The 22,959-nt window shown below is 44.5% G+C and overlaps 1 protein-coding gene across 5 annotated transcripts; it reads right to left on the bottom strand.

Annotated features, from left to right (window-relative positions):
- Positions 1-1,583: 1,583 nt before the first annotated feature.
- MMAA (metabolism of cobalamin associated A) lies at positions 1,584-22,208 on the bottom strand. 5 transcript variants are annotated; one of them, XM_066386010.1, is made up of 9 exons: positions 19,784-20,008; positions 16,983-17,112; positions 15,554-15,598; positions 13,907-14,405; positions 11,936-12,058; positions 9,116-9,286; positions 5,981-6,066; positions 3,335-3,484; positions 1,584-1,945 (listed from the first exon to the last, which is right to left on the bottom strand). In XM_066386010.1, the coding sequence occupies exons 4-9, from the start codon at positions 14,346-14,348 to the stop codon at positions 1,637-1,639; spliced, it is 1,281 nt and encodes a 426-aa protein (XP_066242107.1). In that variant the 5' UTR covers positions 14,349-14,405; positions 15,554-15,598; positions 16,983-17,112; positions 19,784-20,008; the 3' UTR covers positions 1,584-1,636. The 5 variants fall into 5 exon arrangements, with proteins under 5 accessions (XP_066242107.1, XP_066242115.1, XP_066242124.1 ...); XM_066386042.1 differs by having other exon boundaries at positions 1,750-1,941; positions 19,784-20,005; XM_066386031.1 differs by having other exon boundaries at positions 1,764-1,945; positions 3,241-3,484; positions 19,784-20,190.
- Between the last annotated feature and the right edge of the window lie 751 nt (positions 22,209-22,959).

Below are 22,959 nucleotides of genomic sequence, written 5' to 3'. Positions count from 1 at the left end.
AAATACTACTGTGGAAGCAAAAAAAGAAGCAGGCTAAAATTTGTTTCAAATTGTACTTTTTAAAAAAACATTTCAACTTGTTCATCATTTTCTTAGTCTTATTTGAACAACAACGCCAATTGTTTAGTGAGCACTGGGGCTGGTTGCCGTCGAACACTCCGTGTTCAGCAGGTCTGCCATCAGTGTCCACCGGCAACAGCCAAGGGCTAGGGAAGGGGGTAAACCGCCAGAGTACAGAGGGAAGACAAAGAGAAAACTCCTTGCTAAGTTGTATTGTTAGAGCTAATGTCACCTGCAGCTGTAACTGCACAAGTAATGCTAGTCACTTCAATGAAATTGGTATTGTTTTAGCAAAATGCCTGTCAATTCTGGAGCTCAGTTTGGAGTGTAGCACATTCTTATTTCCCTAAATAAATGAATGGTAATTATGCCTTTGACAAAGGCAAATCAACCTATGAGGCCTTTCAGAAAAGACTTACCCTTCTGAGCTAGAGGGAGACCAGTTCATTTAATCCTCACGCCCCTAAGAGGTAGTGACTATTGGTAAATATTTATTTAGCACTTTACTATGTCCAGTTTAATAACTGTGTATGTATGTTAAGTAAAAGTCCTTTCAACAACTCTGGGTGCACACTACTGTCAGTCCCATTCAATAATGAGGAAACTGAGGCACAGGGAGATTAAGTAGTTGCCCAAACTAAACGATGCTAGTTTGTATTATAGAACAGAGGTCTGTCATGAGTGTACACGTGTAATATTTCTAGCACCTACCAATTACCGAGTACTAAGCATTTTACAATTTCTCATTTAACTCTTCCAACAACCCAACGAAGTCAAGTATCTTTTCTTACTCTAATTTTACAGACAGAAATTTTTTAAGTTGCGTTCACATCAACATACATTCCAACTATTCTGTTACTTGTGTGCATGGCCATTTCAGAAATTTCTGGAATAGTCAATATGACTTTCTACTCTTAGATACCCACTGGGTATTGTTTTGGCTTACATTTTCTCTCAAAATTCCCGGAGAATATAGAATCAAAGGAGGCATTTTAAGGTACACAATCTGACACTGGCACATTGGCTCAGCGTGTGAAGTCCCAGGTTCAATTCCCAGTCAGGGCATACAGGAGAAGCGGCCATCTGCTTCCCAGGCACTAAAGATGCCTCCATGGCCTTGCCTCAGGTGCTGAAATAGTTTGGTTGCCAAGCAACAAAGCAGCAGCCACAAATGGGCAGAGCATTGCCCTGCAGGGGGCTTACCAGGTGGATCCTGGTCAGGGGCACGTGGGAGTCTGTCTCTGCCTGTCTTCCCACTTCTAACTTAATTTTTAAAAAAAGGTAAACAATCTTTCACTGTCCTCAGCTTTCTCTGCTCCTGGCTGTTGAGAAGAAATTATTCTATAGGCCACCATGCCAGAATATTAGAACAGAAAGAAATAAACGGAAATCAGTAACACGTAACAGTACCTTGGAAATACTGCCCGACCGCCTGACCTTTCCATCCACCTCTAACATTGAGTTTTCAAGCACTGTTCATAAACAAGGAGGCCGAGGGCACCACAAAAGAATTACTGAAAATATAAACACACAAGTGACTTTTAATATTAAAGTCTTTATGAAACGCTATGTAAAGCTATTGTACAGGATGCATCTCATGAGTCTCCGCTTTAAACGCTTTGAGCAGCAAGTCTGCGGCCAGCCCTGGGGCGAGGGCGCCGCTGAGGACCTTTCTCTCCAGTAGAGGAAGCTGCTCCCGCACGGCGGGGTGGCTCCGGAAGTGCTGCAGCACACTCTCCTGAATGAGGCTCCACATCCAGACCTGCTGCTGCTTCTGGCGCCGGGCGGTCAGCTCCCCACTGGCCAGCATGAGGTCTCGGAACTCTCTCATCTTATCCCACATCTCAGTGATCCCCTCTCCGCTCCTGGCAGATATACGAACTACCTAGTCAAAAGGGAAAAACCGCAACTGTGTTACTTAAAATGACAGAATACACTTTCATGGACACTCTGACACTCACCAATTAATTCTGACAGTGGAAGGGCAAAGGCAATGGCAAAAACGAGACATCTGACTGCTGTGTTCCAGTTACCACACTGGGAAATACACCGGGTAACTGACTAGGACTCCTCAGTGCAAAGCAGAAATGAATTACCAACTCCTGGTCAAGTCTCTTAGCCCAGAGATTTACTTGGATTCAGAATTCCTCAGGTGGTCTTCAGAGGCATCACGGAGGCACTGTGAGAGGGTCACACGGAAGAGAAGACCATGCTAGGTAGGTTCTCTGAGGCCCGAGTGCAAACGATACAACTCAAATGAGCAACCCCGTCAAAGATGCCTGATTCGGCCAGTGCTGAGAGCCGGATGCCCGGTCCAGCCGTACCCAAGTGCTGCAGACCTGACACACACGTGACCGAGGAGTCAGGGACGCCTGCCCCCCCCCCCCCCAAGTACCCGTGCTGCAGACCTGACACGCACGTGGCTGGGGGGATGGGGTGGGGTGGGGTGAAAATCCGGGATGCCCGGCCCCGCCGTACCCAAGTGCTGCAGACCTGACACGCACGTAACTGCGGGGGTGGGGTGGGGTGAAAGTCAGGGACTCCTGGCCCCGCCGTACCCGAGTGCTGCAGACCTGACACGCACGTAACTGCGGGGGTGGGGTGGGGTGAAAGTCAGGGACTCCCGGCCCCGCCGTACCCAAGTGCTGCAGACCTGACACGCGCGTGACTGGGGGGGTGGGGGGGTGAAAGTCAGGGACGCCCCGCCCCGCCGTACCCGAGTGCTGCAGACCCGACACACACGTGACCGGAGGCCCCAGGAGTCAGTGTAAGCACATCACATCCTCACTGTTCTCAGCACAGGAGTCACAGCCGAGTCTTCTGCAAGTCTCCTCCTGCCCAGGAGCTGCGCACGGCCACCCCACTGCACTACTCATTACAGCTGTCTCCCTTCTTCCTCGCCCTCACCGAAAGTAGCACCCAACAGGCACAATGGGATGTTTTCACTCCTACCCAGACCCCATCATAGATAATCCAATCATTCTTTGCTCCATAATCTGAAGGCCGGTTCCTTTCAGAATGGATTTGCTATCACTTCCAAATGGCTCAAGTTAAGCATTCAGCAATCTGATCTACCACCTCACATCTGTCTTTGGCATCTAGTGGTGGAAGGACTACATTTAAAATCACGACTACATACTCTGGCTTTGCCATAATTTTAAAAACAGTAATCTCACATACAAGCAAAGACGGAGCCACACAACTCGCTTGGGACGCCGGCCCTCTGACACGCATGGCACACGCCGCAGTGAACGGCCGAATGGAGCCAGCTCACCGTTGGTCTCCAGACCTTCGAGCGCCTTCGGAGTAACTTCAGCGCGCTCACGTACTCCGCCTGTATCCGCCGAGCAGGCACAACCAAATCGCCGTCCGATTTAGTTACAGCCACCAAATCTGCCATCTCAATTATACCTCTTTTGATACCCTCAAAAGAAAATGAGAAAGGATTTATCAGAAACATTTAATTTATTTACAGCAAAAAAGAAATGGGAGGCCAGTTAAACGCTAAGGTTTTGAAATCATACACTTCATTAACTAATGCTTTCCCTGCAAGCCCTGTGTACTAGGAATCACAATTATTCAACAGAAATTACTCAAAAGCACCGCCTCTTGGGATTATGAAAGTCATCTGTAACATCTCTTCTAAATTTAGAGCCTAACTTGATGAAAGACATTCAGAATTACAGTAAATATATCATCAAGACACAACAAGAATGAGTGGCCGGAGACAGTTCACGTCGTCTCATGATGGATTCTGCTTCTCACGAGCTAACAATGCAAGAGGCCGCACCATCCATCAGTACCCACTTAAACAGAGAACACACCTATGACCACATTCTGCATTTCCAGAAACAAAGTCTTTGAAGTTTTCCTTAAATGTATCTAGCATTTTATTTTTTTCCAATTTGTTATTTTCTTTTACAGAGATAGTCAGAGAGAGGGATAGACAAACAGGAAGGGAGAGAGATGAGAAGCAGAGAAGCATCAATTTTTCATTGCAGCACTTTTGTTGTTCATTGATTGCTTTCTCATATGTGCCTTGACTGTGGGCCTTCAGCAGACTGAGTGACCCCTTGCTCAAGCTAGCGACCTTGGGTCCAAGCTGGTGAGCTCTGATCAAACCAGATGAACCTGTGCTCAAGCTGGCGACCTTGGAGTCTCGAAACTGGGTCCTCTGCGTCCTAGTCCAACGCTCTATCCACTGCGCCACTGCCTGATCAGGCTCCAGTTAGCTTTTGAGGAAAAACCTAATGGCTAAAAATGCCTGAATCCCTTGATTTAAATTACACTTCATAAAAACACTAGACTAAGGCCAAACCTTATTTGGAAAATGTAGATTTTTTTTTCCATCTAAGATTCAGATTTCTTTACTATTATTTTTAAACATAAATTCAATGATTAAATTCTAATAGTTAATGTTTCTCAACTGCTGCATCTATAGTCTGCTGTCACTATTTGTTTTAGAATTATACAAGTGGAAGGAGGTATTGTATAATAAAGAATCTGTCTAGTCTTTGTCCAAGGTTCCCAGGAAATAACCTCTAAATCCTTGGAATTTCCTTCTTCACCACGGGTGCCTGGGATTACGCTGAGGAGTTCAGACTGGGATCTGGCGACACCAGGAAGACCAACCATATGGTTAAAGGGTTGGTCCCTTGATCCTGACCCTGGGGAAGGGTGCAGTGGCAGGGGGGAGGGGGGCAGGCAAGTTCACTCAAGTGGACAATGACTCAGTGAATCGTACCTAAATAAAGAAACCCCAGGAAGAACTGCAGACACAGCTCAGGTGACCTCCCAGGTAGGTGAGACATATCCACGTGCCAGGAGGATCAGAGAAGTTTCAACCCTGGGACCCTTCCAGAACTCTCCCTATGTGTCTCTTCACCTGGCCAGTACTGCTTCGTGTCATCTGTAACAAAACTGTGACTAATAATACAGTGCTTCCCTGAGTTCTGTGAGTCATACTAGTTAATTATCAGACCTGTGGGAACCCCCACATTTGTGGCCAGTTGGTCAGAGCCATGGGTGGCCTGGGAACCCCCCAGGCCCGCTGCTGGTGTCTGGAGTGAGAGCAGTCTCGTGGAGGACAGCGCCCTCAACCTGGGAAGGCTGTTAACTACAGGTAGTCAATGCCAGACCTGCACAGCAGGAGGAAAGCAAGAATCTTCTTTTACAATACATATAATCAACTATGATAGTGAGATCCCAGTTAAAAACAAAGTGATATCTAGGCCCTGGCTGGTTGGCTCAGAGGTAGAGCATCAGCCCGGTATGTGGAAGTCTCAGGCTTAATTCCCGGTCAGGGCACACAGGAGAAGCGCCCATCTGCTTCTACACCCCTCCCCTCCTTTCCCTTCTCTCTCTTCCTCCCTCCTCTCCTCCAGCTGCCATGGCTTGAATGGTTAGAGTAATTTGGTCACAGGTGCTGAGGACAGCTCCATGGCCCTGCCTCAGGTGCTGGACTAGCCCGACTGTCGAGTAACGGAGCAGTGGCCTCAGATGGGCAAAGCGTCGCCCTGTAGTGGGCTTGCCAAGTGGATCCCGGTCAGGGCGCATGCAGGAGTCTGCCTCTTTATAAAAAAAAAAGTGGTATCATACAAGGAACTTTTGAACCAACAGCACTATAAACGCCCAGAGGACAGTATCCCTCTTGCTGGAGCTGTCTGTGTATTCCACTTCTCTCATGTTACAGGTGGAAAACCTAAGCTACTATCATTATTAGCTCAAGGCCATAAATTCTATTACCATAAGTTGAGAAAAAATACAGTCTCTGCCTTTGACAAGTACTTTAGCCAATGTGAATGATGCTTTTGCTTTCCCTACACTAATATCAATTTAATTTACAAAAATACAACATTTGAGACTTGTATTTTGTGAGGTATACTTTGTGTTTTGGGGAGGAAAAAGCCAAAACAATTACCTGCAATTCATCCCCTCCTGCTGGCGGCAGTAGTAGAACAAACATGTCAACCATATCAGCGACAGCAAACTCCGACTGACCCACACCTGAAATTTTAAGTCACAGTAAACTGACTTTCTCAACTGCACTGACCATCATTTCCATTCCACTTCATTCACTCGATCATCCACTCGACCTGATCCCACTTTACAGAGCCCACCTCTGGAGAACGTATGAAATGCTGCTCACCCTATGCGCACACCTGCTATCTTCCCATCCCTCTGTCCTTCCTCCCATTAGTCTTAGGCACCGAGCGAATGGGGGCCTCCAAGCCTCCCCTCTCCCCCACTCCTGCCGCTCTCTGTGTCCCTCTCACCCATGAGCAGCGCAAACACTGTGATCTCTGGACTATGCCTGTTAACACATTCGGCTTCCTGACCTTCTCACCCTTCTACACCAGCCCCACAATGCCCCAGCCACAGACCCCGCTTATGTGGCCTAGCCTCTGGACACACGCACGTGGCAGAAACCGCTCAGGTGTGGATCTAGGGCACCTCTGCAGGGTCCTGGGCCCCAATGTCTACTGCAAATTCCTCACAGCCCTGGAGGAGCGATGTCCCAAATGCCCTCAGTCAGCTTCCTCCCATCTCTCAAGGCGGCGGCGCAAGCCCTCACTGCCCCATGACCTCTCCACACAATGACCACCGTGGCACCTGCTTCACAGCAAAGTAGTGGCAAGAACTTCCCCGTCTTCTCCCTCTCCCTCCGCGAGTAAGCAGACTATACATAACCCTGCCTCCCTGCCCCTCTGTTTCCAGGTGTCCCGGGTACCGGCTGAAGCCCCCGCTTCCCTTCCCTGCTGTGGGCCCGCGCCCTACAGGCTCTGTCCCTCAACACATCGCAGGCACTGTACTCAAGTCTTTCTCACCCGAACACCAAACAAAACAAATAAACAAAAATCTCACAATCTCCTCCCACACTGCCATATTTCTCACTTTCTCTTGATAGCTAAGTTTCCAGAGAAAAGCAATAGGCGCTCACCATCACCCCTGACCACTTCACATTCTTCTCAGTCCACTTAAGGCTGACTCTGACTCCACAGCGCTCACCCCACTAAAGCCCCTCTCAGACCTCCGTCCTCGGTGCGGCAGGGGCTTCCAGCGCCCATTCCATTTCGGTCCTCCCTCTTTCCCGACTGACCACAGTGTCATTAGGAGCAGCAACGTACCAGGTGAGCGGCCACGTCCCCAGGCCCCTTTCAGCAACAGATGATTAACGAGTGAACGCACTCATGAGGAGGGGTTTTTTTTCAAGAGGGCTAACCCAGCCAGGAGGTCCACGCCTCGGCCTGCCCCTTCTCCCTCCTTATTCCCCCTTCTCCTTCCTTCTCCCCGAACGTGGACGTGTCATCAGAGCTCCATCAGCCATCTTTTAACCATGAGCAGCCTAGGAAACCACGTGCTAAGAATGAACAGAAGAGACAGAGCCCGGGGCATGGAGGGCAAGGTAGGACCCCCGCGCCGGCTCAGGACTGCCTGCCTCCAAGTCTCTACCATTCACAAATAATAATCCTCTTCCTCATTGGAATCAGTTGTTCTGAGTCTCTGGGACAAGCAGCCAACACACTCCAGGTAACACACGTGGTTTGCATGGTCCTCTTCTCCCGTGACCCTCCTGCTACCGCGAGGGTACCTTTCCCCCATCCACCTTCGATGGGGGCGGTGCTCCCTCCAGCCGACTTCCCCCACCCTGGCCTTCCCACTGCTCTAGGTTAGCTGAGCACACTTCGTGGTTCTCCAAATGGCCATGTTCCCTCGCTCCTCTGTATCTCTGCAAATGCCCTTCAGCCCATACTTCATGTAACTCTAATTATTCCTTCAAAACTAAGTTCAACGGTCACACCGCAACATTTATCATATGGTGATCTAATAGAGCTTCTCTCCACAAGAGTGTCAATTTCTTGGGTTTCCACTTCAGTATTGTCATCATATGCAATTATGCAATAAAAATATAAAAATGAAATACACGTGGTCCTGTATTCAAGAGGCATGCAGCCTGACCATGTGGTGGCACAGTGGATAAAGTGTCGGACTGGGAAACAGAGGACCCAGGTTCAAAACCCCAAGGTCACTGGCTTGAGAGTGGGCTCACTGGCTTCAGCACAGGGTAACTGGCTTGAGCATGGGATCATAGACATGACCCCATGGCTGCTGGCTTGAGCCTGAAGCTCACTGGCTTGAGCAAGGGGTCACTCACTCTGCTGTAGTCCCCTACCCCTGGGTCAAACCACATATGAGAAATCAATGAACAAGTAAGGTGGCAGCAACAAAGAATTGATGCTCTCATCTCTCTCCCTTCCTGCCTCTCTGTTCTTGTCTGTCCCCTCTGTCTCTCTCGCTTAAAAAGAAAAAAAAAAAGAGGCATGCAACTACATTAATTTTCTTGGCAAACACTGTAGACATATGAAATGTGCTCAAACAAAACAGGTTTCATGTTATTGTTTCTGTAAGCCATGCTGGTGCTTACAGGTGTTGTCTGGCACTTATACCATATCACCTTGTATAACAGTTATTCAGAGACAAGACTTTTCTGCTTTTTTTTTAATATTTTTCCGAAGCCAGAAACAGGGAGGCAGTCAGACAGACTCCCGCATGTGCCCGACCGGGATCTACCTGGCACGCCCACCAGGGGGCGATGCTCTGCCCATCTGGGGCATCGCTCTGTTGCAACCAGAGCCACTCTAGTGCTGAGGCAGAGGCCATAGAGCCATCCTCAGCGCCCGGGTCAACTTTGCTCCAATGGAGCCTTGGCTGCAGGAGGGGAAGAGAGAGACAGAGAGGAAGGACAGGGAGAGGGGTGGAGAAGCAGATGGGCGCTTCTCCTGTGTGCCCTGGCTGGGAATCGAACCCGGGACTCCTGCACGCCAGGCCGACGCTCTACCACTGAGCCAGCCGGCCAGGGCCAAGAATTTTCTGCTTTTGAAGGACAGAATTATAGCCTATATACTCATCTCTACTAAAGAGCCTGAGCTACCTTGTATTTAATTATACCTTTAGTAAATATCTGCTGAACGAACAAATGAAATTAGTTGTTACTCATTTTTATGTAGAGTTCATTAGAACAGTGTTTTGTTATGAAGTAGAAAACCACACTCACCTACAGTTTCAATAAGAATGATGTCATATCCCCCTCCTTCACACAATAGAATAGCTTCATTTGTGGTCCTTGTCACACCTCCCAAAGTGCCTCTAGTGGGAGATGGCCTGATGTATGCATTCATATCTCTTGATAACTCAGTCATTCGGGTTTTATCACCCAAGAGAGACCCTAAAACACAAAGTGTCATTTTACAATCATGGAACACCCACAAGGGCCAGTCATCAATTAGCCAATTCCTAGGGAAAGTGTTTTATGACATTTCTCCCAAAATCTCTAACTGCATTTTATATTATTCAGCTTTTCTCCCACATAGTGTACACAATGACATTGAATTAACCTTTTTAAAACTTCAAGCCCCTCAGAACCTCTAGTCAGCTTCCCACTGACTAGAGGTTCAGATCTAGATTCTTCAGCCCCACCTTGCCTGTCCAATTTCAGCTTCCACTAGTCCCCAAACCAGTCCTCCATTCTGGCCAAGGTGGTTTCTTTAAAAGAGTATCCTCTTAATGTGACTGTGTTTATGATTCTCAATTGGGGGTGATTTTGCCCCAGAGGAAATTTGGCAATGCCTAGACATTTTTACTTGTCACAATTGGGGGACAAGCTGCCAGTGGCATCTGGTGGGCAGAGGCCAGGATATAGCAAACCATCCTTTAAGGTGCAGGACAGCTGCCAACAACGGAATGTCACTAGTGCCAGGGTTGAGAGGCCTTGCTTAAGTGTAAGTTCCTTGCCTCTAGGACCATGTCTTATACGTTCTGTATGCTGAATGCTTGCTCACAGTAGGCAATTAACTTAATTCCTGCAGTGAGGTTCCAGGGTTATTGCAAAATTTTGGCAAACATCAATATTTGCAAATTCTTGGAGACTTAAAAGGTCTGAAATGATTTAAATCACCATCTCCCCTTTAGCCACATTAACCTGTGAAATCGCGGTACTGTTCTAACATGAATTCTAATTTCACTCCGTCCAAAGCTAATTATTCCACACAAAGTCGACACTAAACATTGAGAAGTTCTCTAAAGACGTGATCTTTCCCCTTATGACTGCAGTTCTCACAGTTTCTAATTCTGGAGCACAGACCCACCATGTCTCAACTACCTTATTCACTGCACATAAAACCTCTGAAATAATTTTCTACATGAAATCATCTGTGTGTAAGTCAACAACCTGCTGAAGCTGTACTTGAAATTATTATCCCATAGGTCCTCACACACAATTGCACGTTGTGAGACTCCTCCCCCATGTCCTAGTCTCTGCCAGTGACCGCTACCCTGCTGGGCACAGCCCTCGGGAAGGCCTCAGCTCTAGGCTGGTTTCTCAAACCTTACAGTAATGCTGTTTTTCCAATGCAAACACTGCTGTAATAAGGTAAAAACCTACACATACAGTGGCCTGTTTATCCCTGAGCATTTTTTTCAGTCTCTCCCTGGGAAAGGGGCTCTCATTTCTGATCTGAAAAGGGTCAGGAACCACACAGCTGTGCATCTTCAATAAGACTCTTATGTCACCATTTCTGCTGGTATTACCTCAAGCTGTTATTTTCTTTTGCTATTGCAAGTATTCTAGTATATTATCAAGGCTGGGGGGAAAAAGCCTTCTCACCGATTTGGTAATGAGGGCCACTGTAAAAAATTTTCGTTTGGGTACGTACCTTTAACAAAGTTCTTAAGATTGTAAACAAGACACTACAGTGATATGAATTTAATCTTGCACCTAGGGAATATAATTTTCATTTTACAGTTAACCTTTTGATTATAGTGAATCAAAAACTGTGGATGTTTTCAGCTAGATTTCTCCATGGGCAGTAACAGAAATTACTGTCATCCTCTCGATTAATCTAAAGGCCCAGAAATATGATTATATCGTCTTTAGTTTTTAGCTTTAAACTCACAGTTTACAAACCGAACACTTCCACAAAGCAGACTGTACTTCCCCTTTTACTACACACATTCCACTGTAACGGCGCTTCCCTTGCATGACACAGAGCTCCGCACGGCCATGGGGACTGGTCTCATTCACCATCAGACAATACAGCACCGTCCTTGCACAATATCTTACCTACAGTAGGTACTGAACACTTGTTAAATGGACAGCTGTAACGTGAGAAGCTTAAATCATAAAGCGGCGTAAGAGAAGAAAATTCTTTCCTGATGATACAGCATGCTGTATGTTTTCCTTACATGATCCTTTGGGGAACTACCTTTATTCATTTCATCTCTGATGAGCTGCAAATTAAAATGAGTAACTGATGCCTCTGAATCAGTAGTAATGGCCGAGCACCGTGTGCAATGCACAATGCTGAGTGCTGCAGGGAACAGTGGTAGTACATCACACGGGCCCTTTAAGAACTTTCTGTTAACTGAACATGTAATGTAAACAGCTGACAAGTTATAAAGTTATAAGGGTTTTGTTTTGTTTTTTCAGCTTAAGAGAAGAGATATTACAATAAGAAGAAAATAAGGAATGAGGAAAGGACCCACTTTCTGAATGGTGCAGGGGCTGATGCAGCCAGGAAAAACAGGAGAGAGGGGCCCAGCCTCAGGCGTGACAAAGGGATGAAATCTGCTTTTAACTGTCTTCAACACCTAGCAGTGTTCTCCTATTTCTCTAAGGACCTAGGCTACTCCTGGGCCTTCCCTGTCTGTGGAGCCCAATGCCTCAAAAGACCTCCCTCAGCCTCTACACACCCCCTGAACTCCCTTCCGTCAGTGAGGCCAAACTCACCTAGAAGATGGAAGTCACATGACTGCAAATTCCCACTAACAGAGCCGCAGAGCCCACGCTGGGCAATTTCAGTAGCGTAGCAACACTCACCACCACTAGTACAGGAGGAAGGGTCCACGGCCAGCACAGACAGTTTGTGCCCTCTCTCAGTAAGCATTTTCCCAAAGTATTCTATAAAGGTTGACTTGCCAGCACCAGGGGGCCCAGACAATCCTACAGAGAGAGAGAGATCTCCTGATTTAATGAAATAAATGATGAGTTCTATTAAGATGTTAGACTTCCTTCTGTTTCTCCTAATTTATTAAAACCATCATTATAGTAGTTTAACATTTCCGAAAGCAGTAAAGGAAAATCCATTTATTTATCTAGTTCCTGAGTAACAGAGATATAGGAAGGAAACAATTTTGAGTTCCCTCTGATTTATGAGTTATGTGTGGGTTGGTGGTTAACTACAGATATTTCTGGGACATCTCTTCAAAGACTCTCTAAGGCCTGAAAGGTAAATACTTTGTTTGTCATAACTAAAATTTCTCTTTGGGAGCTTGCTAGTTTGCATAAAGAATATTAACCGCCTATGTAGTACTCTCAGTGAGGGCAAAATAAGATGTGTGAAAAGTAATGGTTGGTGAGCTCTTTTAAAAATTCTCTTTAAAGCACTTATGCCCCGTTACCCTGAAAACTAAAAGGTTTTAGTCCCCATATTCCCAATAAACTAAGAAATAAAAGTCTAATGCAATGCCAGTCAATTTATAAGTGTATTTACCTATTCCCCACAAAACTCTGCGCTTCGCACACCAGGTCAAGTTGTTTCTAGTGAGGGGTTAGTTGCAATCATCTCGTCTGCCATCATGAACAGCTCTCCAGCCAACCCCAAACTGACTCAATTCCTGATTATCAATCATATCTTAATTGTTTTAAAAATGCACAATTTCAAAAATATAACAAGCTTAAATGCAATTACAGAAACAAGTCAAATGTTCAAGAAATTAAGTGAACATCTAATATTTTTAGATGGCAAATGAATATGATCTCTCCTTAACATACCTTTTGGTATTGAGATGGCTGTGCTCAGAGCCAAACCACTTCCAGAAATTCTAACAGAAAGTATCTGAAAGAAGTGAAACTTACAAAAAGACTAATGCAACACTCAAGAAGTGGAATTTTAAAAGGTGACAGGAATAGGCCGTGGCTGGTTGGCTCAGCGGTAGAGTGTCCTGGGTTCAATTCCCAGTCAGGGCACACAGGAGAAGCGCCCATCTGCTTCTCCACGCTTCCCCTTCTCTTTCCTCTCTCTCTCGTCCCTTCCCGCAGCCAAGGCTCCATGGGAGCAAAGTTGGCCCAGGCGCTGAGGATGGCTCCACGGCCTCCCCCTCAGGTGCTAGAATGGCTCCAGTTGCAGCGGAGCAACGCCCCAGATGGGCAGAGCATTGCCCCCTGGTGGGCATGCCGGGTGGATCCCGGTAGGGCGCATGTGGGAGTCTGACTGCCTCCCGCTTCTAACTTCAAAAAAATACAAAAAAAAATTAAAAAGGTGACAAGAATAATTATAGTTGAAATAAGCAAAAAAACCTGGGAATTCGGTTTAGTAAGCTGAAGGACTACCAAGAGAAAGGAGTAAACTGGTTAACAGTTCTTCCTATTCAATTTCTGTTCTGGGAGCCACAGTAAGATTCTTGCCAATAGAAATCTTATTTTATTCTTTTAGAATACAAAGCTTTGGTTCAAATGGTCAGACATCTTTTTTCAACATACCAAGACTAATTTTTTACAGTGAAAAAGCATTTAAAGCTCATTGCAAAATTCTGAAAAGAAAAAAAAATCCCCATTAGAATGCAAACTATTTAGACTTAAAAGAGAAGGAGAGGAAGAAGGAGAGGGTGAGGAGAGGGGGTAAAGGAGGGGGAGAGAAAGGAGAAAGGGAAGAGGGAGAGAGAGGAGGGAGGGGGAAGGGGAGGGGGTGGGGGAGGGGAAGGGCAGAGGGGAAGAAGAGGAGGTCAGAGAGAGAGAATTTAGAAAAATATTTCCTGGACAGATGTAAAAAAATAACATAACCAGACTGACCCACTCGAAAAGCCCGTGGTTCTCCTCTGTTCAGCTGCTCTTGCTCTCTGTGGTAGACCAGTACTCTCTGAAGCAGCACCTGGGCAAGCTCCTTCTTCCTACTGTGAGTTGATTCCACAAGAGTTATGGCCTCTGCTAAGCAGGCCCTCTGCCCTTGGATTAAACCAGTATAAAGTTTATCCACAAATCTTTGTTCTTTATCAGAAAGTCCTTCTGTATGTTCCTTTAAGGTTGTCTGCACACATAACTGTCTCTTTAAGCCATGTGACAGCAGTAGCCACTTTGTACAGTGCAGTCCAGGAGAATCAAATGGCCGAGCGCATGGGCCTCCTGGTCCAGGCTTAGTTGAGTGAAAGGAGGACTGGTACTGTCGGGAAGGAGTCCTCAGGAGGCCTTTTAGGGCACGCCGGTGAGGATGTCGTAGCAGCACGGGAATATTCATTGTTTGCAGCTGAAGAAAATACTGGATGTTTTTTGCCTCAATGTGATTTGTAACTCCCTAAAAGAAATAAAAAAATATTTTTGCCAGTTTAGTATACAACAAAGATACTAAGCAAAGTAAAAAAAGAAGAAAGAAACACATACAACTAAGATACTAAAGCTGTTACACTGCAAGCTTAGTGTTTTCCCTACATTCTAAAACACATATAAGAGGTCTTGGTGGTACAAATGGGTGAAAGTTTCTTACCACACCTACGAGAGAAGACCCCTCCTTGCCTACAGTTAATATTCAGAATAACCCAAATCCTGGAACTGTTGCTCCACCATGAAGGGCAATGTACACACATATTTTCTACTAAACTTGATAAATTTATGAACACAATAAAACCCATTAGGGTAGAAATACTATGTCATGCTTATCTGTGTATAGACCTCATATTCATCTTAACGATTTTCTCAGATCAAACCTACCCTATCTTGAAACTTGTTCAAAATGTTCTTAAAAATCCCTGTGCCACTGGCCTTCTGCTACTCATCCTGCACACAAGACGTGATTAGTAGTGCAGTACTGAGGTGGAAGTTTAGATACAGGATGTACTCAACAGACTCCCCCTGGAACACAGATGCATGCAAAGGATGGCCGACCATAAGCACACCAACAATAAGCCTTCATGTGAAATGAACTGTGAGGCCCGTGGTCCAAACAGATCAGTGTTACTCAAAGGATGGTCAGACCGCCTGTGGGCTGGCTGAAAATCCATGTTCTCAGCCCCACAGATGACAGTCTCTGCAGGTAAGCACACTCAAGTCTGAACCACTACAGAATTAGTTGAGGATGCTTTACTTAGATTTACTGACCTTTCTCCACTTCAAACTGGATTAGACAATGAAAGCTAAGTATGCTGAGAGCCAGGGAAGTACAGAGGTTATGACCCTCAGGGACGGAGTCTCTGCCCTGCCACGACCGTGGGCACCTTACTTAACCACTCTATGCCTCACCTGCCTCTCAGTGGGTAAGAGAACAGGAGGCTGAGAAAACAATGAGTTCATGAAAAAATCCTGCAACAGTGCCCTGCACCGAGTAAGAGCTCAATAAATGTTAGCTTTATTATTATTATACCAATTTATAAAACTTGAGTAAAACTTAGGTCACAGACCTAGCTTCCAGAGGCAAACAAAAATTTACAAATGACACATATAGCCTACCAGGTTTGGGTTCAGGACTCTTTGAAATTTCTGGTTGTCGAGTACCTTACAACATAGCACAATGAAATAAATTACTTTTCTGCTCCAAAGTACCTCTAATATTTCAAAGCCAATCAACACAAAACTAATTTTAGCTAAATAACATTCTATTTCAGGAAAAATATTTTTAAGTTTGTTTATTAGAACTAAAACTCATAATTTTTCTGTTTTGGATGGGAGGGGAAAGCTATGACTGCTGTTTGTACAAAAGTAGTCTTATTCTTAAAGGATAATGTATAAAAAAAATGTGTAAAATAGTTCTAAAAACAAACTTTAAAACATCCATTATTACCCTTCACACAAACACTCAAAAAGACATCTAAAACAAAATATAGTGGCTCTGGTAAAAAGAAAATCTCTAAGATAAAATTTAGAATTTTTATAATTTTAATGAGAAATATCTAATAACTATTCATGATTTTATCTTTATCTTTGCCATCACTTATTACTTGCTTCCTTCTGCATTTAGATTTCTTTATGAGAATCAAACTTAACGAGTCCCTAATTTAACCAGTTATTGTGACCATCAGTATTACAGTCAGTGTGTATATATCCTTTTCTAAATTAGATACACAATCAGCCTATATACTCAAAAACCTAGTAAAAAGATGTGCAAAGTGAGAAAAGTGATAATCACGTTTTAGCTCTGCTTCTACACACAGATTCTATCAGAATCATCTTACTGGCTACTTAAAGCATGTAGATTTTTTTTTAAACCATCTATATATGCTATAAAACATATTAGGTGTCCATAATGAACATCTTCCATTTTTTCTGCCTGACAAAATTCCTACTTAGTTCAAATTCACCTCTTCTGAGATACATCTCCTGCCCGCCCCCCCCCCCGTTACCAAGGCAGTCAAATGATCTTTCTTCAAGGTGCTACAAAGCCTTGTATTCACATCTCAAGACAGTATCTGTCCTCTTATGTTCTAATTTATCTATTTATAGATGTCTCCCCACCAAGTCTCATCCCTCATTCCAGCTAACACTCTTCCCAGAAAAAGGACAATTATCTCATTCTTGGTTTCTCTGAATCTAGCACAATGCTTGGCACATGGTAACCTATTAACAATTTGTTTCAGGTTCATGAAAAAATACTCTAATTTATGTTAATCTAATATACTATAAAGAAAAGTTTGAGTAATAATCTTAACCTGAGAACCTTTACCAAAAATGTCCACTAAGTTCCCTGTTTTAAATCAAGGTACCTCTGACAACTAATTTTCCAAAACAAAGATAAAACTCAATAACAAGAACTTTACTAGATGAAAATATGCTCACTTATAATAATGCAGGCAAATAATATTCAATGAATGACACAAGTAAAACTTGTTTAATAGTAAATAGTACGTGGATTGCTCTAACATTTAAAATAGTGATTTCTTACAATTTAATTGCAGTCTTCCTCAGAAAAATCCTTGTCAACTATCTGAAATGTTTATGGTTACTGCAGGGTTTATCAGTTTGGGTTTGTGAAGTTCTCTGCCCTTTGATGCCAATACACATCTTAAAAGGTCCTAAGTGAAACGAGACAGAAAAAGGATGATAACCATATCACTCCATTCTTTTGCCGCTATCCAGATGCCAATAATTTTAGGTTTTTACACCTTTAAATCTCTCCCCAGGGGCCATTTTCTTGGTGCCCCAAACCTTGTGAAGCATCTCCATGGCAGAGCAGCCGCTGCTACTACCTTTTATTGCACATCTATTACCCGTGAGACATTGTGCATGCATTTCCTCAGCTAAGCCTCACAACACAGATGAGAGTATTTTACAAGTGTGGCTTGGGAAGGTTCCATTGATTGAACAAGGCATCTCAACTAGTGGCAGGACTTTGGAAAAACTGAGTTTTCAACTCTAGACTACTGTATAAAAAGAGGAATGGTATCATGTCACATCAAAGGAACACAAAATAACCCTTGACATTTGAATATGAAATGACAGCAGGCTGTTGATTTTCATTTTCTTTATCTCTTTCTTTCTTTTTCTTTTTTTTGCTTAAGCCAAGTGATAAATTACATTTTCTGTGCCAACCTTATCAGTAGAAGATCCCAATAATGTACTACGTGAAATAACAGACCAAGTTTCTAAAACAATTTTCATTTTTTTTTGCTCCGCAGAGAATTCACAACCTGATAACTAGGTGCATTATATATTCAAACCAATTAATTTAACCGATCAACCAGATTTTAAAGGAGCCTAGAAATGTTTTAAAAGCCAATATAACTCAGCCTTGCATGGGCAATTTTCTAAGTTTACTGGAGTGGCAGAACCACAGGGTAGGGAGAAGGACTGCCCACCTGCTTGTGGAATGAAGCATCTTTTCCTGCTTTCTATGGGAAGAAAACAAAGAACTCTGCCAATCAAACCAACCCGTTTCAATGAATTTCCATGATTTCTGGGAGTCAAGTTTCATCCTACAATTTTAGCTGAGCACTATCAAAATACAAGAGTACTTTTGCAGTATTTACGACATTCAGTAAGATACCTCAAAGCACTGTCATTCCTAACAAACCAGAATGTCAATGTTTTAATAAACAATGGAAAACATTAAGTAGGCAAAAACACAGAAATGTGTTGGTAAGTGCATCCTCCCAACCCCTGCAAGAAGGTTCATGTGGACATCAGCATTTTAGGATTCAAATTTGTTTTTTTCCAAAATAGCGTTTATATCCATTCCCCTCTCTCCAACCAATTTTCACATTTCTCTACTGTAACGGCTTTCAAGCTTTGATAGCACTCCATAGGAAAAAATGGACTCATATCAGTCAACACACAGGCATATAACTGAAACGTTTCACAAAATATTACATACCCCTATTGCACGTGACATACTCTAATCCTGTCTTTTTATTTTATTTTTTAATGTAGACTGCAACCTACCAATGGGCACAACCTTAATGGGAGAAAAAAAATAATCTACTATAGCCATCTCTATGATCATTACTAATCATTTCTTCCATACTAGCACTTATCCTCATAAAAAGTAAATCTGATTGTATTATTCCTCTGCTTAAAATATTTTGAAAGCTCCCTCTGCCTTACCTGTAAAAACTGTGTTTCTGTGATTCAGCCTTCCACTCACTCAGCAACTATTTATTGAGAACCTATTACAAACTAAGCACAGTGCTAGGTCTAGGAATACATAGGTGTATGGATCCAACATGGCTCCTAACATAATGACGTTTACCATGCGGCCAAGATAGTCATTACATAAATATTTCATACACTTTATTTTTTATTTTGGGGGGGTATTTTTCCAAAGTTAGAAGCAGGGAAGCAGTCAGACAGACTCCCACACGTGCTCTACCAGGATCCACCTGGCATGCCCACCAGGGGGCAATGCTCTGCCCATCTGGGCTGTTGCTCCATTGTGGCTGGAGCCATTCTAGCACCTGAGGCAGAAGCCATGGAGTCATCCTCAGTGCCCGGGCCAACTTTGCTCCAATGCAGTCTTGGCTGCAGGTGGGGAAGAGAGAGACAGAAAAGAGAGGGGGAAGGGTGGAGAAGCAGATGGGCACTTCTCCTGTGTGCCCTGACCCGGAATCGAACCCAGGAGTTCCACACACTGGGCCGACACTCTACGGCTGAGCCAACTGGCCAGGGCCTTCATACACTTTTTGAGAGTGCTCTTATCCACCTCTCCAACAGTGCTCATTCCCTCCCAATGATCTGCACACAGGCCCTGGAACAGCCATACTTACACATCGTGGCCACTGTCCTGTGATGTTTCTTCTGACTAGAATGCCCTTCTCTCCTTTAACCATCTCACAAATTCCTCCAAAGCCTTCAAGAACCAAGTGTCACCTCCTCTGTAACAGTTCCCTGGACCCCTTTCTACACTCCTCAGTTATCACTATCTCCTGTTACCATGTACTGCTCATATCCCTCTGTTAAAGTAATGATCACACTGTTCTGTGATCATTTTTAAGATGTCCATCTTGCCTAAACTGAGTTATCTTTGTATCCACATCAAATTTTACTGCTTACTGAACAAATGAATGCTATAATTTTGTATAGTTCAATAATACCATTATACTGATTATTCAGTTAATGTTTGAAAACATACATTATTCTAGATTTTAAAGTCAATATATATATATATAAATATTTACATATTTTAAGGACTTTCTTTTTAAAGTCTGATTTCAATATATGGATGGTTTCCTTTATTAAAAATTTGCTCACCAGCAACCAGTCTGACTTGGGATATTTGTCTTCAAATTGATCCAATGAATATTTTCAATTCCAATAACTACTCTGGCAAGAAAGAGCATACAGGATTTCCAAGATCAATACGTTAGGTCCGTGTCCGCAGTGCAGCACAGCTCACAGTCGATGCAGTGTCACACCATGTGTTTCCATTTCTCAATGCTAATCACTTCGGATTTGAGGATCAGCTGCCAGATGCCATTAATCTCTAGCATCTCTCATCACCCTGCCCCCCATAGAAGGCTTTACTTTCTCCTTTTCAAATAATTTCAGGAAATTTTGGTAGAGCAGGATCACTTTTTAAACAAGCAACTTTTAAAGAAGTCATCGTTATACAGTATAAGAGTAAGAGAACACACCGAATTCATGCAGGGACCATTCTCAAGTTCCCTGTCCACCTTACCTTTCATCACTTTTCCAGTTAAGACTCAGATTTCCCAATTTCTACTTGCACGTTTCAATCTACTTGAGAAGTCTCTATTTTTCTAAATTCCATCACCATGAAATGCTTTTGTTTCTACTGCTACTACCGTGATCCAAATCTGAAACTAGTCTCAGGGAGCTCTGAGACTAGCCTAGCTATGAGACCTGGGCTATCTCTACTGCTCTCCATATGAAACTATTAAGACCACACCAAGGTCACAGTGAGGATGAAATGAACCAGTGTGCATGACAGAGCCTGGCAGAGGGCCTGGTATCAAGCAGGTGCTAACTGGAAGGAACCTTTTTCTTTCTCCCTGTTTGCAGTCTTCCATCTTGGACTTCACAAAAAGACTCATACTGAACCGTGAATGTGATCAATCTCTTTACCATCCACCTCAAATACTTCCAACAGCTCCCCTTACCCTAGCACAGTGGTTCTCAAAGTGTAGTCCCAGACCACCACCATCAGCATCAACCGAGAACTGATGGAAAAAGGAAATTCTCAGGCCCCACCCCAGACCATCTGAGGTGGAGGCAGCAATCTCTTTTCCTAAACCTTCCAGATGATTCTGATATATAACCCCAGCCCTAGAATCAAGTCCAGTCTGGCATTGTCAGGATGCCTGCCCAAACCATTTTCTTCCATTGACCGCCCTTGCTTTCTCACACCTGTTCTAAGGAAAGCGTCATTATCTCCGCTTACTTTCCCAACTGAGATTTTACTCACCTGTTAAGTCCTCCTGCTCTAAGACACCTCCCCTATCAGACCCTGCTTAAATCCCAGTTTTCTTAAATCCTATTGGTTTCCAGAAACTTTCTGCTCTTTCAATTCCAATGATTTCTCAATACTCTGGTGATAATCTGCAGAAGTCACAAACTGCCTATTCCTAGGTCACAAGGGGTGTGAGTCAACTGGTTGCTAATAACATTAATTTTTTTTTAATCACATAAAAATGGAGATTTTTCAGCCTGTGTTTGGAGAAAATCGGATCTGTGTATGCGGGACCCACATACCAGCGTGGCAACAATCAGCAGATGTTTCAAGCATTCACCAGCACTTGCTAGGGCAAATCCAGGTTCTCTTTAGACAACTCTGAATATCTCAAACGTCATTTCTGTTTCTTATGGTTATGTAACTTTCCCATGTTTATTTTGTCTCTCACAGAATACAAACCTTCAAAGAACTGAACGGTTCCTGTTTTTTCTTTTTCTTATGTTGAACAAAAAAATGTGCAGTATATGCTATATAAAAGAATATCCTAGGTATGCTGAACAACCCCAAAATGATTTGGAATCTGCACAGACTTTCTGGAAATTTTCTATCAACTTGCAAAAGGGGTAGTTCTGTTTTGTTTGTTTTCCAAAGTGTATGTACTAGGGCACGGTTGTTAAGAAACATAATAGTAACATTTTGCTTAGGTTGTCTTTCGAATCCTAATGAGAAATGCAAGTTACTGAAATACAGCATGTTTGCTGGAAGAGACTGGGCACAGTAGCTGACACACCTACAACAGATACTGTTTAAACCCTAGTACATCCTGGTATATAATGTCACTCTCGTTGGCAGTAACTGCATTGGACTACCGTGCTTTTTATGGCCCCATGCTCCAGTTAACCATTCGCATAACGGTATGCTCACAACCCTGCCCCAAATAATGAAATTTACAAACACTTTTCAGAGCGTCTCCTTTTTAAGGCGTAACAAACAGCGAACCTTCCCTTTTGAGCCCGTTTTGCCGACGCCTGCCAGTCCACACATCCCGCACACCCACCGCCACCCGATTCAATAGTCTCCTCTTCCTTCCCCCACCCCAAATCCTCCAGGGGGCGCCCCCGAAGCCGAGGCGAGGGCCTAACGCCAGCGCCGGACGCCGCGCGCAACCCCCGCCCCGTACTCACCCTCCGAGGCCACGGAAGCGCGGCCGCGCCCCGCCCCTTCCGCTGTCCGGGTTCGCCCCGCCCCGCCCCGCGCTACCCGCGGCGCGCAGGCGCTGCGTCACTACCCGGCGCGTGGGGGCCCAGTGGCGTTGTGGGGCGTGGCCAGGGTCCGGGCGGGCGTGACCGCGGGATCCCGTGGTGTGGCGCGTGGTGGGCGCGAGAAGATTTTGGGAAGTGAAGTGCGGGAGAGCGGCTTACGGCCTTACGTGTAGCTTTTGCTTGTGTCCAGGAGCGGAGTGAATGGCCTGCAAGTTAAAGGTTAACGCCCATCACCTCCCGGCCTTAGCGCTTCGCGATGCCGGGGAGACGAAGCCGGAGTCCACGCCTGGGCTCCGCAGACGGAGACCTCCGACTTCCGCTCCCGGGAAACTTCAAGCGCCGGGTCAAGGGCGAGACACGGACGTTTGAAAAGCTGGCGAGGTTAAGAAGACTCAGACTCCGCAAAGCAATTTCCAGCCTGTCGGAATAAATGCTCAACCTTCAGCCCAAATATAGCTCAAGTTTTTAAACCATGGCGTCGTTTTTAAAGGTCGAAGATCTCGCAGTTTTGTTTTGTTTCTTAAGTCACCCGTTCGTATACATTAAAGTTTCTTAGCTTGCACCGAAAGCAGGGACCCGCGCTCACCTTCGGAAGGTTACCTGAGGGAAAAGGCTCTCGCCTGAAATAGAGATGAAAACGAATAGTGTACGCTTAAACATTTGCTACCTCACGGAGGGGCAGAATGTTAACTAATATTTTGAAAACCTGTTAGGTTATGTAATAAGTAGTAAAACTGAGTTTCACCTGAGTT

Source organism: Saccopteryx leptura, chromosome 1 (assembly GCF_036850995.1).
Source record: "Saccopteryx leptura isolate mSacLep1 chromosome 1, mSacLep1_pri_phased_curated, whole genome shotgun sequence".
Taxonomy (NCBI): Eukaryota; Metazoa; Chordata; class Mammalia; order Chiroptera; family Emballonuridae; genus Saccopteryx; species Saccopteryx leptura.
The sequence above is the reverse complement of the archived record's forward strand: the minus strand, read 5'-3'. Positions and strand labels throughout refer to the sequence as shown.

Coding starts and splice junctions, on each gene's coding strand:
- MMAA (XM_066386027.1), bottom strand. CDS start 14,348: ATGAATATTCCCGTGCTGCTACGACATCCTCACCGGCGTGCCCTAAAA. Junction 12,059..13,906: donor ACCACGGGCTTTTCGAGTGG/GTCAGTCTGGTT, acceptor CTCTCTCTGTAG/GATTGTCTGGGCCCCCTGGT. Junction 3,485..5,980: donor CAGGAGGGGATGAATTGCAG/GTAATTGTTTTG, acceptor TTTTCTTTTGAG/GGTATCAAAAGAGGTATAAT.